Genomic DNA, 23,396 nt, shown 5'->3' with positions numbered 1-23,396 from the left:
GGGCAGGGCATCAGAATTACTTAGCACTACAAAGCAGCAGGGGGACAGCTACAGCCGGACACATGTCCTAGTAAGCAAAGGTGGCAGGGGGAGCTCTGATTTTCTATGATAATATAAAAAAACAAAATCAAATGCCAATATATACAGGTAGTTAGAATGCATTTTATTCTAATGATTGAGGCACTGGTAGGCTTCAAATTGCTTTAAAATTGTAAATATATCAATAAAATATTGTGTTAAATTGATACATATATATACATATATCTATAGTGCTGTTTAATTTTAATCACGGAAAAACATGGATTTGGGGGTTCAATGAAGGCCAAATTAATGAGTATCTAGGATTTTTAAAATCCATACGGGGATGAGATAAGCGACTTCCAACTGTTAGCCTGTTCCCAGCAACTGGGGAGGGGGGGCTGGGAACTCCTTGCTGCCAGAGCATGGGGACATTGTCCCCATATGGCACAGTAAGTAATCACGAGAAAATTTGATACTTGTATTTACAGGTAGCAAATTTACTTGCAATTAGAGCACATTCATGTGCAGTAAGCATCTGCATGTGTAGACGGTGATGCTTACTGCACAGTAATTTGCTCTAATATTGAGTAAAGTATCTCATGTAGACATACCTCCAGAGTGCTAGGGATCCCAATGGACACCAAAGGAAAAGGTAATACAGCATGGGAAAAGGTGATGGCAAGGATATGGCAAATACTTTGGTTATGGTCTGGAAGGACACTGACCTTTGCCAGAAATGTGGCAGTGCTTAAGGCTGTGCTACTGCAGATTATTCTATACACAGGAATTGTATTCTCACTGACATGGTGGCATATAGCAAAAATGGAGGGAAATATTTGCTTTCTGGAATGCCAACAGAGAAAGTTTGGCTAGATCTGAACTGTACAAAGCAAGAGAGATGCGGGGGATGGGGGTTGCTGGATCTGGGATTGTTTGTCTATGAAAGATATGTAAGCATAGTATGCAAAGCAGTAACAGAGGGAGAGGAGGAAGCAACATATATCACCTATTTCATGCAGCTGTAATTTTGAGGAAACGTGGGCTTCTCTGAAGAATCCACGGGCACAGCAACTGCCAGTTCATTACGTCGGGATGGAAGGATTCATGCAGAGGTATAAAGTATGGAAGGTAGGGCTGGAGGTCCTGAAGGATCATAAGAAATGAATGAAAGCAGGAGGGGAGAAAGACAGGATGGTGTTGGTGGGAAACTTCATAGACAGACAAGTGAAGGTGTGGAGAGTGGCGGCATGTAAAAAACTAAAAGAACATAATGAAGTTTTTGCTGGTGAGAGAAGTGCAGCACAGATGGGGCTTGACGAGCTCATTGAGGTACCTAAGGGAGAGGTGCAGGGAAGAAGAAACAGTGGGATGTGTCTTGGGAGTGTTCATATGCAAAAGGGGTGTGGGAAAGGGTCCATCGCTTTCTGAGTTTCACCAAAACAAACTTGTTAATGGGAAATGGTACGATACGGACTCATATCAAAGGCACCAGAGGAAATGTTATTGAGGACTTTATTAGCATGAGTTATAACTAGTTAATGGAATGCAAGAAACCTCTGGATATTTAAGTAGTTGACTTTCACTGAAAGAGAGTGTCTAAAGGTGGGTCTGAATGAACTGAAATACTACATTGATCGGGACAAAAAGAGGTAAGAAAGGAAGAGGTGGAAAAGTGGAGGAAAAAGGAAGGCCACTCTTGTTTCACTAAAGCAACAGAGGACTGATGTGGGAGGGGTGGAGTTTCAGGTAGTTACTGAGGTAATAGTTTTTCATAGGGCTCTGTATGAAGGAAAATATTTCTGTAAAGGTTTGTTTTTATGGGAAGTTGATGCATGTTGTTTAAGGGTTTAATATATGTAGGTGTATGTTTTTGATATTTAGTTGTTTCTGTGATATGAAGTCTTAGTGAAACAAGGAAGCTTAATATGTGTAACTCTGCAACTGTAGGGTGATAAGTGTGTTTTAAGTAAAATTTATTAAAACAAAAAGTCCCCATTACCTGGCAAGTGAGATACCAGGAGGATGGTGTTGGCCCAGAGGGTTTTACTGCATCTGGCAGGGGCTAGAGGGGGGAGGTGGAGTGGGGAGGGGATTCCCTTCTTCCTGGCCTTGAATGATCTGATGTACCTGAGGGTGGAAACCTCTGTATTGCACTGCGGGTTAGGCACTCCTAACAGTCTACTATAGCCTCCCAATGGGAGAACCTCGGTTACACAATTTATGGTGAAGGGTGGATTACTCTCATTCTCTTCCTCTAGCTTGCTTGTTTTGGCTATGGCATGCAAGACTAGGTGGCTCCTGAACTCCAGGCTTGGGTCTTGCACATTGGATGCCTGCCATGGATTTAGGGTATCTGAACCCCCGGGCTGAAGAGTCTGGGAGGTAGGATACTTGTTGAAGGTAGCATCATACAGACTTGAATGAATGACCTCTGTTCAGCTGACAGAATTCAGGGCTAATTTGGCCTGACATAAATTTAAAAAAACCCAAACCCCGCAAAACAGCATTTTTGGCACCAGGGGAGGTGCTGGAGTTTTGCTCCCATCTCTCTGAGTGCCAGCCTCGTATTGCAGTACCTCCAGCCTTGGTGCCTGTTCCCTCTTGGGGGTGCAATTGCCCAATTTCTTTTTAAAAGCCACTAAAAAAAAAGGTTCCCATCAGCATATTTACCCAATGTGGGCCATATGTTTTATAGTCATGCTCAGTGTTGGCTGCATTTAATCAACTTAATAGTTTGTTTCTATTGCTGAGCACAGGCCGCTTTTAGCAGCAGTTTAATGATAGATAATGTATTTACTGAGACTTCTTTATATGCAACTGTAGGATATGGGGCTTTTTTTCTCTTTGCCAACTGAGGGGAAAAGCCTTGTCTTGTATTCAAGTAAATATGCTAACTTATTGCAAATACAGAGCATACTTTTTCATGAGAGAGAGATGTATCAAAAGAAAATAAATTCTTAATAACATGTGACTTTGAGATGCCAACTTGTGTAAACACACCCCTTAAATCTCTTAATTCAGATTCCAATGGAGAGAGTAGTAAGTATTCTCTTACCTTTAGCTCTGTAGCAGAAAGCATCCCAACCTTTATTCAAATCACTTTGGAAACCATAGTTCACAATCCCAACATGATTGGAACCACAGTTAGGGTTTGGGTATGCAGTTGGATACCCTGCTGTCCCATTATCAAGCCAACCCACAAAGCAGAGGTGGAAACCCATCTGCAAAATGAAAAACATGTTTGCCAAGGCACAGGATTTCCCTGGTTTTATACACATATATATGGACAAAGATTGACTTGAGAAACTCCTACATTTAAATCCACACACTGCTCTCCCCTGTCTAACCTACAGAATATAGTTCTACTTATGTCACGGGTATCAAACTTACCTTGTGTCCCAGGCCAGATCCTGACTACAGGGTTCCTTGCAGGCCAGATCCAGCACAGGATACAAAAAAGCAGCAGCAGCAGCAGAACATGTGGCAATAGCTAGCCCTCAACTTGTGCCCCATGCCAAAGCTGGAACTGCTGCCACTGCATGCCCTGCACCATGGTGGCAGATATAGCTCTGGTTCCAGCACAGGGCATGTGGCAGGGGCTGGAGCTGCCACTGTGGCATGCTCCACTGCTGCCACATGATCTTCTGCCTCCACCATTACTGGCTTTAGGTGCTATACTGCCACCACTGCTACCAATGCTGTAATATCCCTGACTTAAGCAAAACAGAAAACTTCACACTGCTAGCTCACATGCATGGCATTTATCCATTCTTTAGTCTTGACAGGATCCCCCTCAAAACATGATATTATGAACTGTAACCGTCTCAAACACAGCAGCTTGTCACTGGCTTCAGGATCTTGACACCCCCAAGGTCTGATATCCCTTTAAGCATAATGACCCTGACAAAGAAGCTAGCCAGCAGAATGGGGATGATTAGAGTGCTCTCTTGCTGTAATAGATGTTCTCACAACCTGTTATAAAAAACACTTGTCCTGGCCTACCCTGCTTTTCAAGCTGCTGTGAGAGCCCCAGACCAAACTTTCTGGTACCCTGATACAATAAGAACAGAATCATTTTTATGAGCTGAGCAACAACTTTATCAATACCTGCTGTGCTGCTGAGAGCTCCTGAAGAGTTGCCAAGGAAGCACCTTCTGCTGCACAGGCAACCTGAGCCTCCCTGTAGGTGAAATTATACTTTCCTCTAGGTGACTGGAGATGGAACACACCGGCTGTTTTATCTGGAAAACATTGGGGCCAGCATGATCTCCAGGAACACAGGTTCAAGGCCTGGCTAGAATAGGGCTCTGTGATCTGGCTTTCAAAGCAACTAGGTGTGTACTTTTAAGGGGCCAGGCAACTGCTGGCATATTTTATAATATGCACATGTCTAACTCTGTTTATTCTTGATAATATGAAATATTTCCACAGCAATTGATCCAACATAAGAATATGTTACGTCTTTCACTTAGAAGACTCCTAACAAGATTTTATAATTATACAGACAGAGGTATGTGTGAGTATTTCTCACACATATAGGGTACTATTTAATTTCACCAGTTATCTCCAGCTTCTAGGCAACACACTAGCAGTACAAATTAGCCAGAACCTCCCAGTGAATCTCACCTTATATATTTAGCTCACCTCTGAAACGTTATCAGGTATATACAAATACCAGTGCAAATAGACCAATATGAATGTAAATATACAAATATACAAATACGCCATTATAAACATTAGTCACTGAAACACAACCATATGTCAGGTGGACAATGGAAGTCATTTTGCTCCATGTGGGGTCTCTGCCTTTGTACAGACTCAGAGGGAAAAGTGCCACGTGATGAATCAACACCACCACTTTCTGGAGTACTGGGTTTCTCCTAAAAAAACTCTTCCAAGGGTTGCCAGCATACATTCGTGAAAGCAGTACAGAGCATAAGCTGCAAACACAGAAGAAGGACCCTACTATGGGATATTCTGTCCCCTCACCTCCCACTCCACACTTGCAAATGTGCCCCAGGAAATCCCCTGCAGAGAGATTCTTTTGGTGCTGCAGGGAATACCTGCTTGCAGACAAGCACAACACATTGAGAAATATAGGAGTAAACAGCTGGCATTAGAAGTTAATCCAGGTAATGGGGTAAGACCCCACAGTCTGTTGAGACCATGATTAGTATAATCCAGTACGTGGATGATTTTTTATTTTAGAATGTCTTATTCAGTTGGAGTTTGTTTGTTTTTTCCTATTAAAAAAAAACTGTTAGCAAAACAGCAGCCTATGCGCTGCACTGCTTTCACATCAGCAACAGAATATTCTGCCTGAGACTTTTGTGTCTTTCTGTAATTGATGTCAAATCGACAGCCATTCATTTTTTTACATAGGGGTCACCCTTGCTGGCCAACACAGAAAGCAGAAAGGCACTGTAAGAAGGTGATGACACTGGTAGAAGACCAGATGAAGGAACCTTGGATAATATTTCATGTTTTTTCCAGAGATTATGTGCTCTGTGTTGATGAGGTGACATCTGGGTCTGCAGCAAGGCCTGGTATTTTAATGAGAGTTGGAGTTAGCTAGTCTGCTGCTATAAAGATGTCATTTAAGGTTAGAGGGATGTATATAAACCAGGATAAGCTGGTCCCCACAAGTCTACCTTAAGATAATCATCATTTTCCAAGTGGGCCTGAAGGGTATTAATAATTTATCCAAGTTGTCCAAGCTGAGGTCTCCAGGTGATAATCAGAGGGATTCTGTTGTCCTTATTGTGGGGTTGGTACTGTAGCAGGTTGGAGTGAGGTCTGAGTCTGGCTGCGTTGATGTGAGTTGGCTATGTTTTTTAGATTGCACTGTAAGTGTAGAAAGCACTGTTCCATATCCCTAGGCCATGCATCCCGGTCAGTGGGCTTATTATAGTTGTAATGTAGAACTTGGCTACAGAAAATGGATGTAGTGGTTTCTTCCTAAGGGAAGAAAGCTGGTGGCATGAAGGTAATTGCAGTAGTTGGTTGGTTTTGGATGCAATGTGCTGGTGATGTTCAAGAAATTTATTTTCTGGGTGGAAGCAGCAATCTTAAGGACTCGTAGTACAGATGATATCTTTTATTAGACCAAGAAGATTTTTGCAAAAAATAAAATCTTTAATTGCAAGCTTTTGGGCACAAGCACCCTTCATCAGGCATTGGAGAAAAGATTGTAAAAGTTCTCCTGGGTAGAAATGAAAGTTCATATTTCATAGGATTTCACAGAGGAGTCAATAGATAGAAAACTCCTCTGGGGAGTCACCTTTTCTGGGTGGATTATTCAAGGGTCAGTTTGACGGAGGGATAGAATTTTTCTAGTGATTTCTTCTCATGTGTCCACATAATGAAGATGTTATTGATGTCATTCATGTACAGGTATGTTAGGGGAATCAGAAAACAGCTGTAGAAAAAGCAGACATCGAGATCTGTCATAAATATATTGGCATATTGGGGGGCATGTATATGCCCATGGTTAAGTGCCTTTTGTTTGTAAGTACAGTGAGTCTCCAAATCTGAAATAGTTGCATGTGAGGACTAAGTGGGCAAGTGTGATGGAAACAGAAGCAATGCCATCATCAGGTATAATGTTCTCTATGGCTGATAATCCATCCTCATGAGAGATGTTGGTGTACAGAGGTGTGCCATCCATGATGGCTTTTCCTGGAAGCTTGTCAACAGAGCCTAGTTTCTTGAAGAAATCTGAGATGTTCTTCAAGTAGCTAGAGCTCAAGTGGCTTATAGAAATAGGGTAGAATTAGCATCCCTCTGTGATGATTCTAGTGCTAGAGACAATGGGGCATTTTGGGTTGTTTCTTTTGTAGAACCTGGGTCATAAAGACACTCCACTGTCTCTGGCACTGGCACAATCATGAAGGGATTTTTTGGATTTATCAAGAGCAAGCCATGCTTAACCAACTTGATTTCTTTTTCCAATAAGGTGAAAGTCTTTGTGGATGGAAGGAAAGTGTTGGATGTTATATAACTTGACTTTAGCAAGGCTTTTGACACATTCTCTGACGATGTTCTCATTCATAAGCAAAGGAAATAAACAGTCTAGATAAAACTGCTGTAAGATAGATACATGAATTTGTATCATCATGCTCGAAGTGTAATCATCAATAGGTTGACATTTAATTACGAAGAGGTTTCAAGTGAGGTTCTCCACTAGTCTTGTCCTGGGTCTGGTACTATTTGATATCTTCATTAAGGACTTGGAGGATAGGACTGAGACATACTTAGTATATTTGTGGAAGACATCAAGCTGGGAGGGAGTTGCAGCTACTTTGGAGGATAGGGTTAGGATTCAAGAAATTACCTTGGAAATATTGTCCAAAATTAATCAAATAAAATTCAGAAAGAACAAGTGCAAAGTACTCCATTTTACTGCATTTGGGATGGAGCAATCAAATACATACATACAAATGGGGGGATGACAGGCTAAGCTTTGGTACAGCAGAAAAGGATCTGGGGGTTATAAGTCAACAGCATGCTCTTGCTGCTGCAAAAAGAAAAAAAGAAAAAGAAAAAAGAAGCAATAGCATATGGAGTTGTACTAATAGGAGTGTCAGGGGAAGGGACTCTTCCATTCGATTTAGTAATGGTGAGACCTCAGCTGGAGTAATGTGCCTAAATTTGGGTATCACATTTGATGAAAGAAGTAGTCAAATTGGAAAGAGTCCATCAGGACCAACAAAAATTATAAGAACTCTAGGAAGCATGACTTACAAGGAAAGTTTAGAAGAACTGGAATTATTTAGTCTTGAGAAGAGGATTCTGAAGGTGGATTTGATAGCAGTCTTCATATATGAAGGAAGATTATAAAGAGGATGGTGGCAGATTTTTCTCTATGGAAACAAGAAACAGCCCCCCTGCCTTTTCTCTCACTCCAACCAACAAATCTTGTTCTGCATTGAGGAATGCTCCCAGAACTACTCTGGCCTCCCCGAAGACATTTGAATACATTTGAGCTGTCTCAGTAAGGACTCGCACCATGAAAGTGTAGGTCAGTGCAAATGGCATCACGATGGCAGTTTCCATTCTCCTCTAAGCAGCGGTCTACAGGTGGGACAGCTTCCTCCAGACACTGGATTCCATTCCCAACATAACCTGCTTTGCATTCACAACGGCAAGCATTCTAGAACACAAAGAAACCCATGTATCAGGATGGTTTAAAGGTTAATTTTGTGCAGTGAACTTGTACTCCACCAGTGGATGCTGATTAGTTCTGTAATAAGGACTATCAACTACCCTGAGCTCCTGGGCTGGGCTTGAATGTGACAGGACACAGAGATTGAACAGTTCACAAAGCCAATGAGGTGTAACGTCTGTACAATAATCTCTGTACTTACTGATGCAGCAGGATGAGCCATTTTAAAAGTGACCAGATGGAATATGTTCCAAATACAGTGCCCTGCACAGTGAGGGGACATGCTCGTTCCCTGTTGGCTAGTCTGAATATTTGAGCTGTGCAGTGCATGACCCACAAGTAACAAGAAAAGCTAAAACCACCACTACTGCTACATGTTTGGAAATAGAATCATGGCACAGAGGTTACAATACATTAAAGAGATCTCTCAATCTTCCCTTCGCTATGAAGGAAAACTGCTGCACAACTATCACACAAGAGGTTCTTCCAGCAGGACAGATTACTCAGATAACTGTTTCAGTGTTTCCTGCACTCTTAGGAGATGCAGTTTTCTATAAGCAGAGATCACCTGATGTTATGCTGAAATGTGACACGGACAAAAAAGGCTATTCCCTTTAATAGGGAGTCAGATGTCTCAAACCTTCCAATTACGGTGCACAGAGACATGAGAGTGGTGCTCTGCAGCACTGGAGAACTGGTGGTGCTGAAAGGCTAGGCAGTAACAACTAGAAATTGTGTTCATGGGTGTCAATTAATTGCTGGCAATGCACTGTGCTGGCACTTCTTGTGCATTTTCCTACAAATGTGCACAGCCAAGTCAGCAGTTCTTTGAAGCTTATGATATACTTACTGGCCCTGTGCTGATGCACAAGGCATGTTCACTGCAGCCGCCATTCCTGCCATCTGCACATTTGTCTATAGGGCTGCAGACATAGCCATCTCCTTGGTAGTCAGGTAAGCAAGTGCAGGAGACATCAACTCCAATCTGAGTGCAGTTAGCATGCTCACTGCATCCTCCATTGTCATCCTGGCACTGGTCAATGACTAAGGCAAGAAAGACATTTTTAGCCCTTTAATTTAAAGTACTTTATAAGTGCCCAAATTCTGGAGCCATTATTAATCAGGATCAGAACTTAAGCTTGACTTCAGAAGGGTCCTGCATGCATTAGGTTTCTCCACAAATTCTCTCTTTTAAAAAAAAAAAATCCTAAACTGTAATTACATAATAACAAAAATCACAACATTGGGTGCAATTAAGGCTACCTATTTACTGTGGTACAACATAAATATCTTACAGTAAATTTAGAATCCGTTAACTGCAGGGCATATTGTACTAAAGTTTTTACAGGTCCTGGCGTTATTTATTAATGGCATTCACTGTAGTTTAAAATTGAAAAAATGTAAATTAAAGCAGAGAGGGAATTGAAGATCATACTGTCTTAGGCAATTTTGAGAAATTTAGGCCATGGGCAAACATTCATGGTGCTAAGAATTTCTGAGGAACTTGTGGCTTTACAAAAGCATGGAAGTGCATAGGCAGGTGTTCAAATGTTTGGTTGTCTGGAGCACTTCAAGGCAGGGCAAGAGCCTGTTCTGCTGGCACTTTGCAGCAAGGAGGCCAGTGTGCTGTAATCCCAGCATGCTTTGTGAGGTCCCCTGTCTCCAGAAGTTTCCACATACATGACTGAGTCCTTGGCTGCATAGTCTCGGGATCTCCACTGGGAGAGGCAATGTGAGAGATGTCCCTGCTAGCCAGCAGGTGCTGGCACTGTTATTCCCTTGCCTCTTTAACCTGCAGGTGACTGGGAGCAAGGGGAGGGCTCCAGCACTCTACTGTGGTGGAGACGGGGGGACAGGACTACTGGGACACTCCTCTGCCCTAGCCATGGCCTTTAGAAATTACAGTACACAGTCCCCACAGCAAGAACATATGGGGCACATCTAGAGCTGACTTATTAATAAACATCTTAGCGTCTACATGTGTACACAAAACAAATTCTACACTGCTGTGGAGTTTTCTTGTGCTTAGCAGCGCATGCGTAAATGCTGCCCTGGCTAATGGGCATGAGAGTGCTTCAGTGCAGGAGCTGCCTGCCAGCTAGCTGCATACTGAAGCACCCTTGTGCCCCCACCAGCCTCTCCACAGCACACTGAGCCTGATCCCAGCAGCCCTGGGCTGGCAGGCTGACCCCCTAGACCAGGGGTGGGCAAGTCCCTCCCCTTACCCCTAGAAGTACCCCTTTGGGGAACAGAATTTGCCATCTTAGGGGGAAAAAGCAAATTATATACTAAAAATCAAACACCCATAATAATATATTTTAATTAAAATATTTTTTGTCCTGATTTGTGTGCATTTGTGCTGTATATGTAGAAGTGATTCCATAATAGCTCAAAATGCAGTCTTACCTATATATTGTATAGGGTGTGCAGGGGTGTCGGGGGGATGGATGGCTGGGTGTGGAGTTTGTGGGGAGCTGTGGGGGAGTGGATATGGGGGGTTTGTGGGGATGCATGTATGTGGGTATGTTATTGGGGGTATGGGAACCACATGGTGCAGAGTGGCTGGCAAGTGGGCAGGAAAATGGGGAAAGTGACAGCAGGGGCAGGGGCGAGTGGAAACAAGCAGGCATGTAGAAGAGCAGGGCTTGCGCGGGTGTCTCAGGGCCAGCACCAGTGGGGCCGAGAGCAGGGTGGCAGGAGTGCAGGGTGTGGGCTGGCAGGGGTCTATGGGACTGGGCTGGACTGCACCAGCATGGAGAGAGGGGAGCTGCCCTGGCTCCATAGAGCCCCTGCTGCCCTACTCTGGGCCCTGCCAGCACTGGCCCTGGGACATTGGCACAGGCCCTGTGCCCTTGTCCAGCTGTTACTGGCTCCTGCGCATCTGCTCTCTCCCAGTCCCCCCTGCCCCAGCCCCAACGATACAGGCAGGGATGAGCGCATGCAGCCCTGACCCTGTGTTCCCCATGCTTGCCCATCTGGCCTGAGTAGTGTCAGTGCAGGACAAACTGCTGCTCAAGCATGGAAAAAAAGCCCCCCTTGCCTTGCTGTCACCAGGCAGTGCTTGCTGCAGCCACCCAGAGCCCGTGCCGTGCTAGGCTGCAGTGTGGCTCCTTCACCACTGCTTGTGAGCTGCCTGGCATGGCAGCAGTGGCCATGTGGAGCAACTTAACTGGGCAGCTCACAAGAGGCAGTGAAGGAGCCGCACTGCAGCCTAGCGTGACATGGGCTCCAGGCAGCCATAGCAAACACTGCCTGGCAGCGATAAGGGGGGTGGGGTGGCACTTTCCTTCACCCCAAGCAGCAGTTTCTGCCCAAATGCTGCTGCTGCTACTGCTCAGCCCCAGTGGGTGAGCCCGGAGTCAGCGCTGCGGCCCAAGCTGAGGAGTGGCAGTATGGGACAAACTGTTGCTCAGTGCAGGGGAAAAGCAGCTTCTCCCACTGCTGGCACTCCCTGGTGCAGCTGCTCAGAGCCCACAAGGGCTGCCTGTGCCTGCTCTCCACTGCCACCACTGTTCTGCCCAGAGGCAGCAGTGATGTGGCGGAGACACAGAACAGCCCTGCATGGCCTCTGGGTGGCTGCACCAGGAAGCGCTGACCATGGTGAGGGGGATGGGTCGCTTTTCCCCCATGCTGAGCAGCAGTTTGTCCTGCACTGCCACTACTGAGCCTAGACAGGTGAGCACAGGGCATGCAGGGTTAGAGCTGTGTGCATTCGTCCCTCCCTGTACTGCAGGGCTGGAGCCAGGGGGACTGGAAGCAAGCAGGTGCGCAGGAGGCAGCAACAGCCAGACGAGAGCATGGGGCCTGCAGCAGGGTTCCAGGGCCACACCCCTGTGAGCACATGCCCTGCATTCCTGCTACCCCGCTGGCATTGGCTCTGGGACACTGGCATGGGTCCCACGCTCCTGCACACCCGCTTGCTTCCATTTCCCCCTGCCGCCACTTTCCCCACTTTCCTGTCCGCCCACCAGCCTCTCTGCACCACGTCGCTCCCAGCTGTATGGCTGGACCATGGGACTCAGCAAGAGCTGGCCCAGCCTCGAGGACTGGGATGATCACCTGTGGTTCTTCCCTGTCTCCCTGCCCCAGTGCTCTTACCTGAATTTCCCACTTCAGCATGGGGCACATGAACAGCCCCAGTCCTGCTAGGCAGGGGCTTCCAGCTGGGGGGGGGAGGGGCAGGTGGGCCTTGCTGTTGTATGAGCCTGCTGTGGCTTCCCCTGTGTCCTATTGCCCCTGCCTCCTGTCATCTTTGACAGGCAGCCAGGGGCAGCTAAATATGAATTTTCTAAATGTTTTAGGGGCCCTGTGAGCAGGATAGAAAGGCCTGGTGGGCTGGAACCAGCTTGCAGGCCATACTTTGCCTACCCCTGCCCTAGACCCCCTGCTACCCAGGGCTGCTGTGATGCAGATCAATGTGCTGTGGTCCAGACACATGTGTAAATCACATGCCCAGGAGCTTCCTGGGAGCAATAAGCTCTGTAGTTTATTGCTATGTGTTAGGGTGACAATATTTGGATCTTGGGGAGCACTGAATTTGCAGCTGAATAAAAGGCTGTAACCTGTGGCCTAGCAAAGCTGCTAACCACAAGGCAGAATGATATATTAAAAGTAACACTGCAAGGTGTTTAGGCTAGCATTTTCCTAACAATGTCGTAGTGTTGTAAGATATATAGCTCATTGTGCAAAAGAAACAGATGCAAACCACTGGCTATCATTAGGAGATAGAGCAGATTTTGCTTATGAATGCTTTTGTTAAGCCATTCATTTGCTTATGCTAAGTAACCATCTTGACTGTGTCAACCATTTTCAAGTGAGTCTGTGTAAGTCTGTGTGCAGCGAATGAGGTGAAGTCTTAGGAATGTGGAGATGGTACAATATGGGACTGAAAAACAGACTGGAATGTGAAAGACAACACATAACTGGTAACAGAATCCAAGATAAACATATGCGAAAAGGTGAATGGTGATGGTGAAAAGGCCTCCAGAAGCTTCCGGGTTTTGGTTGAAGTTTGCCCAGTGACCGAAGAAGTGGAGTCAAAGTCTTAGGCATGCACAAATAGCAAAAAGACTTGTCAATAAGTGAAAAGCATAAGTAATTCCATGTTAATGAAACAAACAGTAAACAGAGGCAGACTAAGGGTGGAACAAAAGAGAGACAAGGGTGGGGTAACTGTTAATAAGTATAAACCAAGGTGTATACATATGGAAAAAAACGAAAGTTCACTGCGGCTCCCCGTTTTTTTGGGAGCTAGTCCGAAGCTGTCTCCATTATGAATAAAGCTGTTGCTAGCAATGTGTGCTGGTGTTTGCTCTCTGAGCAACTGGATCATCGTCTCCCTAGTTGTTGGGTGCTGCATGGAGTTGGGGTCTAACACTGTGCATCAATGGCATCAACAATTCCCAGATGTACAACTGCCCCACAGGGCTCCAATCAGGCAGAAACAGCCCTCTGCTTGCTACCCTTGGTTTCTGTAGTGACTTGTCTGTTTCTATAGCAGCTAGCATATATGCTTCACCTCACAAAAAGGTTCCTGGATCAAAAGCTGCTTCCTTCCCTTCTTGTAGCCTGGCTTGGAGATAATGCCAGAAGTGACTTGGCAGAAATAGGTATTTTTGTCATGGCAGTAGGGTCTGGGAGGAGGTCCTGTTTGTTCAGCAGGAAGGACTTTATTTTGTCCACAAAGAAAGATAGGCTGAGCAGTTCAGAGCAGTGAGATCACAAGGCAATCTGTAAGCCTAGCTCGGCCTCTGTGGGGCAGTAGGTTTTGGTACGAGACAAAAAAGAGTCCCCTGGAACCATGTGTGTGAGGAGCATGACCTTTTGGGATGATGGAGAACTAAGGCATGCCCCATGCAAGCCATGTAACTAGATAGGCATTATGCACTGTGCTGGAAACTGTTGCATTGCTGACAAGCTGCTGCCGGAAAGAGCTATTCTTTGGGGAACCACCTTGTTTTTCTGTGAAAAGCCACTTGAATACCTGTATGCTCACTGTTCGTACTTCTCGTCACAAATGTGATGCCTGTCTGTGGCTGACCAGTCTAAATAAAGTAATGACTGAATGCATGTATTACATCATCCCATTTAAATTATAAAGAATCTCTGTCATTCCACAAGTGTTTGGATGATTAAAAAGAACAGTTGGCAAACAAATTGCAACTATGATGTCTCTGAAGAAAACACATGTATATATCAGAAACTGTCATTCTTTGAGATGTGTTACCCACATACTTATTCTCACAGGTGGGTTTGTCTGATGCTGTGTGCTTTGACTAGAAACTTTTTTGCCTTAGTAGCTTTCAGAAAGTACAGTCACCCCACTTCTTCTGGTATCAAGAAGAGAAAGAATTATGTATCTTTCCTAATCCTCAGTTCCTCCAACTTTAGAGTCTTATGCTGTCTCTAACTTCAAGGAAAAGGGAAATGAATACAGGAGGCAAATGGTCTGCAGGAAGGGAGGGAGGGATGAGGGAGGGGGAGAAGCTGCAGGTTGGGGTTTGTCCAGCCTGAGTTGGAGGTAGTGTTCCCTCTAAGTTATGTGTGTGGACAACTGTGCACAAGTGAAAATCTTGCTGCGCACAAACTTTCTAAGGCCGTGCACCCACCTGGGAAGTTTCTGGGTGTGGAGTGTGGCGGAGGCACCAGGGCCGGCATGGGACACTTACCGAAGGTAAGCTCCTCACTCCTCATGCAGGGCAGGCTGCGGCTCTTCCCCAAGGTGAGGTGGGGATGGGGACCGAGAGGGGGACAGGGACAGGGATGGGGACTGGGGTTGGGGGCTGGCGCGAGCCTGTGCATGTGGTGCATGGGGGGTGGGGGCTATGCAGTGTGTGTCCCATGGCTTATGTTGGTGTGGCCTTATGAGGCCCCCACTGGTGTAGTCCATATCCACTTAGAAGCTGGACAGCCATTGTAGGCCACTGGTGTAGGCCACTGCTTTGAGGTAGTGGGGTCTGTTAGCCAGTCTACATGGCACCATTGCCTCGGTGAGTGTCCAGTTTGTAGTGACTGGAGAAACTGGTAATCCAGCGTTTAAGGAGGATCTTGACTGGCCTTCAGATTAGGAAGACATAGCTTGTTCTAAAGATAAGACATCCCATGCCAGATGGCATAGAGATGGTACCACCAGAGCCATCAGTGTAGGGTCCAGTGGCAGAGAGCCTTTTAGGGCTGAGAGGTCCATTAAAGGTCCATGAAGTAGTTCATGGTTACAGATATGGACTACTTTGCTGGAGAATGGCACTGAGTACTGTGTGGATGGAGCCATTTGTTCGCTGTCCAAGTTGAATCCTTGCAGACAAGTATGGCAACGCCATAAGCCCCGGGTTAACTGGGGATTTAGAAATCATGACCCCTGAGTGGCTCCATGGAGGTGTTTCCTCACTTTTATATTCTAAGTTGTATTCTCAGTGCTGGGCAGTGTTTACGTCATGGTCTGGGCCGCCCTGGGCTTCCACAGAAACCGTTCAGGGCCAAGAAACCTTGGGGCCAAGTGCTGAGCTAAAGTCATAGTTCCTCAAGATCCTCTCCTGTCACCCATATAGGCTGAAAGGTCTTAGAGGTCTTTTCCTCCTCATGCAGACTCTTCCTGAGTTGAAGGGATCACCTCTTTCAGTACTGCGATGGCCATGATGATGAGAGTTTCTTAGGCTTGTTTCTGACGTGCTGTCTGCTTTTAGACCTGGATCAGCATGGGTGTATAGGTGGTGATACTGTTGGTGTTGAGGATACTGTTTCACAATGGCTCCCAGTGCTAGAGGACTATGGTGCTATGCTGAGGATGGCTAGGCTATAGCTGTGTGAAGTTCTGCATTTTAGGGATGTAGAGAAACTGGAGAAGATCCAGAAGTAAATAATGAAGTTGATAAAGGAGTCAGAATGCCAACAAAGGAAGGGAAAGTTGAGAGAACTCTGTATGTTTAGTTTGGAGAAAAGGAGATTAAATGGGGATATGACAACAATTTTCAAATATTTGAAAGGCTGCTGTGGAGAAGAGGGAGAAGTGTTCTCTCTTGCCACAGACAGCAGGGCATGAAGCAGTGGGTTTAAATTGCAGCAAAGCAAATTTCAAGTAAATCTTAGACAAAACTTTGTAAAAAGAAGAGTAATAAAACAGAAAAGAAGGATAATGGAAAAAGCTGCCTAAGGAAGTTATGGATTCTGTTTTTTTACAGAAGTTTTTTCAAGAAGATGCTAATTGTTTTTTTCTGGGAATAAACGCTGCCTGCCTTTGTGTAGGTGTTGGACTAGACAACTCTTCCCACCTTATGACTTCGGATTCTATGACCCTGGATCTGAGGCAGAGCCAAAGGATTTATCCTGGAGAAAGAGCCAAAGCTTATTCTGCCTGCCCCTTCTCATCTGCAGCTTGAATGTTCAACAGATAAAAAAACAGTCAAGGATGTGGGTCTCCCCCAGGCAGTACAGACACCTTTTACGGTCAATCTCAAGGCATCACAGGAGGGACATGGCTTGAACCCCAGAGACTGAGTAGATCTGGAGTAAAGGTGCCTCCCCTGATTACATCATGAGCTGAATGAATACTTTAAACAAGAATTTTGGATTATTTCTGAGTGTCAAAGATTGTCAGGAACTCTGAAGGAATGTTCTCTTTCTAGCCAAGCGGTTGGGAGGACCTGTGGAGCTGGAAGCTTGAATCATCCTTTATCCCTCAGTGCAGGGGCACAAACAGATCACTCTGTCGATACTACTAAGGCAAAAACTGCTCTGGTTGAAGTTCAGGGCATAAGGCACAGACACCAGTGAGAAAGTATATGTGGACAGTTACTCAAAGGAGAAAGAATTGTCCTCTTATATGAGGGGCACGTCTACATGTGTCACTATGGTGTTGTTGTTACTGCGCTGTGATTTATGTGGTTTAGTGATTACGTGATTAATGGTGCACAGCTGTGCGTGCTGCACATTTAGCAGCTACTTTGCCATAGTGGTGTGCTCTAATGGGGGAGCACGTGGCTACAGTGCTAAAGTAGTTGCTGGTCACGTGTAGACCCTTGTGGACACTATGTTGACATAGCACATTGCTATGTGACATACCATCATATGTAGACACACCCAAGGATGATCAGATCTCTGGAGCCCAAAGTTATAATTTACCACTTTTAACTTTGTCTTTTCAAACTCAATTTTGTCTTAATCCACCTGAAATATTTTTACATTTGTTAGAAAATTAGAGACTACCCAGCTCCAACATGTCAGGGCAGAAGCCAGTGAATCCTGTTGTGTCCTATGTTTTCTGTTTCAGCCATACCTGTGCAAGTTCTTCCATCCCCTTCATAATGTAGGCTGCATTCACAGACATTGTTGAGTTTGCAGACAGCCTGGGGATGGCAAGCTGGGGAGCACACAGGTATCAGAGCTAAATATAGAACAAATACAAAAGTCAGTAGAGCTTCTACTCTGAAGGCAGATACATTCCAACAACTGTAATATATGCTTAACCCTCTTTGAAAACTCTGCAAAGATCTGTTCCTGATTATATCTCCTGTCATTTCCTACCTCAAACTCTGGTTATATTCCACATCTTGTTATGCCCTCTGTCCATTCATCCCACTGCCTTTTTCATACCGTCTGTCAAGGTGATTTTGACCCCTGAAACAATGTCCTTTCTTTTAGTACATCTTCCTCTTCCTTCTCAAAGATATTTCCTTCAGACTTTGCCTCACTGGGACCTTCCACTCCTTCACTGTCTAATCCTGTCTCTCTCTGCTGGGTAGTAGAGCTTATAGGGTTAATTTGCAATATGTTCCTCATTATTTGTTCTAATCATATTTTCTTTCTTTGTCATATCTTTTATGGCACTGTCTAGATCTCCAAGAACTCTGTGTTTAAGAGTCAGTTTTTCAAAGCATTTTCAAAACCAGATGTGCAGTAATTCTCATAACAATCTAAGCATGCATTACTGGGGCCCAGGAAAGGGATAGTGGTGAAAATCTGGGTTCATTGATCAAGGAATTCCCAACTTAGAGAGATGAAGGCTTCTCCCCTGTAGTTCTCTGTGCATGAATAAGCTCTTCAGAATCTGTTTGTTCAGACTCCACATTCACTTCACTCAAATCTTTCCCCAATATCTTAATTCCATAGAATTAGCTACAAAAATAACAAATGCTTAAACCAGTGGTTGTTAACTGAGGGTTCATGTACCCCTAGGGGTACTTAAAAAGGTCATAGGGGGTATGCAGAATGAATGAGAAAAAATTACTAGAGTTGAACCGATAAAAGAAAAATTGACTGTATCAGCAGTTGGCTTTTTTTGGCTGATAATGTAGGCGATAAATGCCCCGTGCATGCACACAGCCGCAGCACAGCATGCAGGTGGCCAGGAACACAGTCCGGCAGCATGGAGAGCAGCTGGGTCTGGCTGGAAAGTCTGTTGTGAAGGAAGGAATGTGAGGGGGTCAGATTGAGACCCCTGCGGTGAGGGAGGGAGTGGAGCTGGGACAGCGGCAGGTGCTGCACAGGTGGGGTGGAGCCCTGAGCAACTTGTCCAGGGGTCACAGGGGGGAGGGAGGTCCTGCTGATGCAGATACCCTGGGAGGGCATGGGGGGCATGTGCCCCTGGATATGTATGCAGGGCAAAGGTGGGCTGCTCCTGCGGACTGGGACTGGGATGGTGCCAGGCTCTTCTTGGTGGGTGGTTGGGCTGGGCTGCACTCAGGACTGGTGGCAGTGGTGCTGGGAGTGGGGGCTACACCATATTTTGGGGTGGCTGCAGCCCCCACCCAATAGCTCCCTCCCAGTTCCACTGCCACCCACCCTGAGTGCATCCCCAACCCAAACCCCTTGCCAGGAAGAGCCCAGCACCCCTCCAGCCCCAGCCCATAGTGGCAGCCTGCCCTCACCCCACGTGCAGATCTGAGGCACATGCCCCCCCATGCCCTCCTGGGGTGTGTGCAGTGGTGGGAGCCACCCCCTAGTCCCCCCAGGTGAGCCATGTGTGGCTCCATCCCGCACCCTGCCCAGCTGCACAGTGCCTGCACCTGCCCCTGCCCTACCCCACTCCCTCTCTCACCAAAGGGGCTTCAATCTGCCCCCCACCTCATGCCCCTTCACTTACAAGAGACTTACCAGCCAGACTATGATATAGTCTGGGTTCATTAGGGGTAGGTCATGGGTTCATTAGGGGCAGATCTTGTCAGACCAACCTGGTGACCTTTTATGACCAGGTCACCAAATCATTAGATGCAGGTGTAACAGTGGATATAGTCTTTCTGGACTTTAGGAAGACCCTCAACACGGTCTCAAACCCCATTCTCATAAAAAAAACTAGGAGATTGTGGTGTTGATGCCTACACAGTTAGATGGATCACTAACTGGCTTGTGGGCCGCACCCAGAGAGCGGTGGTAGATGGGTCTTATTTGACCTGGAGGGATGTGGGCAGTGGGGTTCTGCAGGGCTCGGTCCTTGGGCCCGCACTGTTCAACATCTTCATCAGCAACTTGGACGAGGGGGTAAAAAACACCCTGTTCAAATTTGCAGATGACACCAAGATGTGGGGAGAAGTGGGCACGCTAGAAGGAGGGAATAGGCTGCAATCGGATCTAGACAGGTTACAGGGGTGGGCCGATGGGAATAGGATGGGGTTCAACACTGACATGTCCAGCATAATGCACCTGGGGAGGAAGAACCAGCACCATACCTACAGGCTGGGAAACTCCCTTATCATCAGTGCCAAGGCAGAAAAGGACCTAGGAGTCATCACTGACGCCACAATGAACATGGGCCAACAATATGGGGATGAGGTCAGGAAGGCCAACTGCACCTTCTCATGCATCCACAGATGCATCTCGAGCAGGTCCAAGGAGGTGATTCTCCCCCTCTATGCGGCACTGGTCAGGCTGCAGCTGGAGTACTGCATCCAGTTCTGGGCACTGCACTTCAGGAGGGATGTGGACAGCATGGAGAGTGTCCAAAGGAGGGCCACCCGCATGATCAGGGGTCAGCAGGGCAGGCCCTACAGGAAGAGGCTATGGGACCTGAACCTGTTCAGCCTCCAGAAGAGAAGGCTGAGGGGGGATCTAGTGGCAGTTTACAAACTAGTCAGAGGGGACCAGCAGGTATTGGGGGAGTCCCCGTTCCCCAGAGCACTCCCAGGAGTGACTAGAAACAATGGACAGAAGCTAGTGGAGGGTAGATTCAGGCTAGACATTAGGAGGTGCTACTTCACAGTCAGGGCGGCTAGGATCTGGAACCAACTTCCAAGAGAAGTGGTGCTGGCTCCTACCCTGGGGGTCTTTAAAAGAAGGCTAGATGAACACCTGGCCAGGTTCATTTGACCCAGTACCGTTTCCTGCCATGACAGGGGGTTGGACTTGATGATCTGCTCAGGTCCCTTACGACCCTACCAACTATGAAACTATGAAACTACATACAATTAATGCATATATTAATAATGCATTTAATGTAAATTAGTATAGCCTGCCTTATATCACATAATTGGTAACACTAAAAACAAGAAAAAAATATGAAGTGGTACATAAGCTTGAAACTTTGAGATAGAAGGGGTACACTTGTTAAAAAAGGTTGAAAACTCCTGGCTTAAACTATAACCCAGACACAAAATTTCACATTAAAATTACCAAAGCAGAATAGAATAATCGTACTTTAGCATCATGCTTGGGTGCTATAAAATAACAAAGAGCAATTTTGGATTAACTAATGAATTTAAAACAAATTCCAGAGAATGGCAATAACAGAGATAACAGCCAGTGACAAGGGCTCTGATTGTGTCTTACACCTAAAAAATTCCTCTCCCCTTAGCAAGGGTCTTACCAACACCCCCACCAGAACTTATACTTTGGTGAAAAAAAAATGTCATGCATTAAGAATGGATTTTTCCCTGGATTTTTCAAAAAAAAATGTCTGCCATCCCGACAACTACTCTAATCACTCTTAAAGCCAGACAACTATACAGTAAAAAGCCAAAACAGCCTTGTTAACTTAAGACAGTAAAACATACGGAAAAAGTTTTTAGCTTTGAAGATATACATAAAACAGTAAACAAGAACATCTTACTGTTCCCTTCTAACCAGAAGCAGTTTCCCACTGATCCCTCCGTTTCAAACAGCTAGAAATCTCAGGTGATCCTCCAGCTCTTGTTTAGTTCCTTGCTTCACCTAGATTTGAGGTATCTTTTCTTTTGCTCTCTTCCCCACCCCCCCCAGGAACTTCTCTTTAAATCTCTCATTATCTTTTTCTTTATTTTAATTCCTATGGGACATACCATATTTTCTCACATACAACACACACTGTTCCACCCCAAAATCAGTCTCCTCAAATTAGGATGCATGTATTAAGTGGGGAATCTGATTTTCTGCCCGGATAGAAGTACCCTGCTTTGATTCATAGTCTATAATGCAGCAGTTGTGTCATTACTATTCAGGAGGCTGAGGGAGTCAGCTGACTTAGTGGCTCATTGTTCTTCACTCCTCAAGTGTTAATGATTGTCTCTCTTTTTTTCATAGTGCTGATGTTTCATTAATCAAGCTAAATTTTCTTAGAGAAATTTTGCTGCATTTTAGCTACTTCTGGTTTCCCTCCTCCTATTTTACAGCCCTGGAGACTCTTTAGTTCTTTCCAAAAGCATAGATCCCTCTACAGAGACCAGTCTTCAGTACCAGGGTTTGAGCTTTAGTTAAGCAGGAAAGGGATGGTATGTCACCTGAAGATTTGGTTCTAGCCCTGCTCTGTGCAGTCATAACTCTGCAAAAAATCTCTCTCTCTCTCTTCATTTTGCCTTTCAGAAATAAGATGCTTATTATATTCCAGGGCATACTGTATGCAAGAAAATACAGTCTTTATTTTGGCAGATGATTTATCCCCAATGTTTGGCATCTGTTTGGTAAATACATTAATAGTATTCTCTTTGCTACATATGATACCATTGCTTTGGCAATAAATTCTCTTTTGATATTCACTCATTCCTTGTCAAATGGGAAATCTCTTATCACCAGAGCTAACTACAAACAAATCACTAACTTGTTGATTAGGTTAGATCAGTGGTTCTCAACCTTTTCAGAGTAACGGCACTTTTTTGAACGTGGTGGGACTCCGAACTGAGAACCACTGTTGCTGCTGCCTCAACTTATTTCAGTGACTTGCAATTGGGTGCTGCTGCCTCCAGGTAAAACTGCCCTGTGTGCCTGCTGCACAACCAGACTGGGAAGGGCTACAACATGTGCCCATTCTCCTGCTTCATTACAGCTATCTGATAAGACTAAAGGAGGCAGGATATCTTACTTGTGCTGCAGCCCCTCCCAGTCTGATCCTACAAAGTATCTCCTGGAAAGAGATGTGCACAAGGTAGGTGGAACTGTGCTGCGTGTCTCTATTTCTAGGAAAGGCACTGGGAGGGCCAGACTGGGAAGGGGTGCAGCATGAGTTTGTTCTCTTGCCTGCTTTAGGCTTGTCAGAGAACCCTAATGCAGGAAGAGCATGCACACTAGGGCCATGCAAAGCTTTGGTAGCTGATTTGATTCAGAGTAGATTTGACCCAATTTGGTGGCTGAATTCCAATTGAATCAGGAGACAATTTAAAAGGTCTGAATTGAATCAGAAGCCTCTGAATCAATTCAGAAAAAATTTGGTGCCACTTTAGAGATTCGGCCATAGACTAAAGAGGCAGCAATCCTCACCTTGCTGGAGACAGCTGCCTCCAGATGATAAGTCTGTTGTGGTGGGTGGAGTGAGGAGGACAGAGGCACCGGGGAGGGAGGGATTGGGGCTGCGGCTGGAACAAGCTGCCCAGCTGGGGAGGGGGGCTGCAGGACTCAGGAAGCAGGGTGGGAGGGCCACAGGATGTGGGTGCAGCAGAGATGGGAGCAGGGGCTATGCCCTGCTGCCGTTTGCCCAGGTGGGAAGGCGGGCAATGCAGGTGCAGCTCACTGCGGGTGGAAGGGGGTCATGCCCACATCCCCCGCCCCCCCCGCCCCGGTCAGCAGCTTGTCCCAGCCCCAGCCCCAGCCCCAGCCCCAACCCCAATCCCTCCTTCCCTGTGGGGGTGTTGATCTGCCTCCCTCCCCCTCTGCCCACCGCAACAGACTTAACAGCTGCAGGCTGTCAAGGGCTGCATGGGTAGCCCTGCCTCTTGACAGGTGCCCCACCCCCTGGTCACCATCTTGGGACCAATGTCCCAGGGCCAGCACTGGTGGGGCCCAGGCTGGCAGAGGTCTGTGGAGCCAGGCTGGGCTG

At 46.0% G+C, this 23,396-nt stretch overlaps 1 protein-coding gene across 1 annotated transcript in view; it reads right to left on the bottom strand.

The window, feature by feature from the left end:
• LOC109318265 (stabilin-1-like) overlaps positions 1-23,396 on the bottom strand; it is a 449,042-nt gene that overhangs the window by 17,293 nt on the left and 408,353 nt on the right. Inside the window, exons 26-30 of the mRNA XM_019547392.1 lie at positions 17,457-17,564; positions 9,036-9,229; positions 8,029-8,173; positions 4,129-4,262; positions 3,077-3,242 (exon numbers count right to left, since the gene is read on the bottom strand). Of these exons, the coding sequence (XP_019402937.1) occupies positions 3,077-3,242; positions 4,129-4,262; positions 8,029-8,173; positions 9,036-9,229; positions 17,457-17,564 (747 nt within the window). The remainder of the gene's footprint in view (positions 1-3,076; positions 3,243-4,128; positions 4,263-8,028; positions 8,174-9,035; positions 9,230-17,456; positions 17,565-23,396) is intronic.

Source organism: Crocodylus porosus, unplaced genomic scaffold (assembly GCF_001723895.1).
Source record: "Crocodylus porosus isolate Cpor-Errol unplaced genomic scaffold, CroPor_comp1, whole genome shotgun sequence".
Classification (NCBI taxonomy): domain Eukaryota; kingdom Metazoa; phylum Chordata; order Crocodylia; family Crocodylidae; genus Crocodylus; species Crocodylus porosus.
The sequence above is the reverse complement of the archived record's forward strand: the minus strand, read 5'-3'. Positions and strand labels throughout refer to the sequence as shown.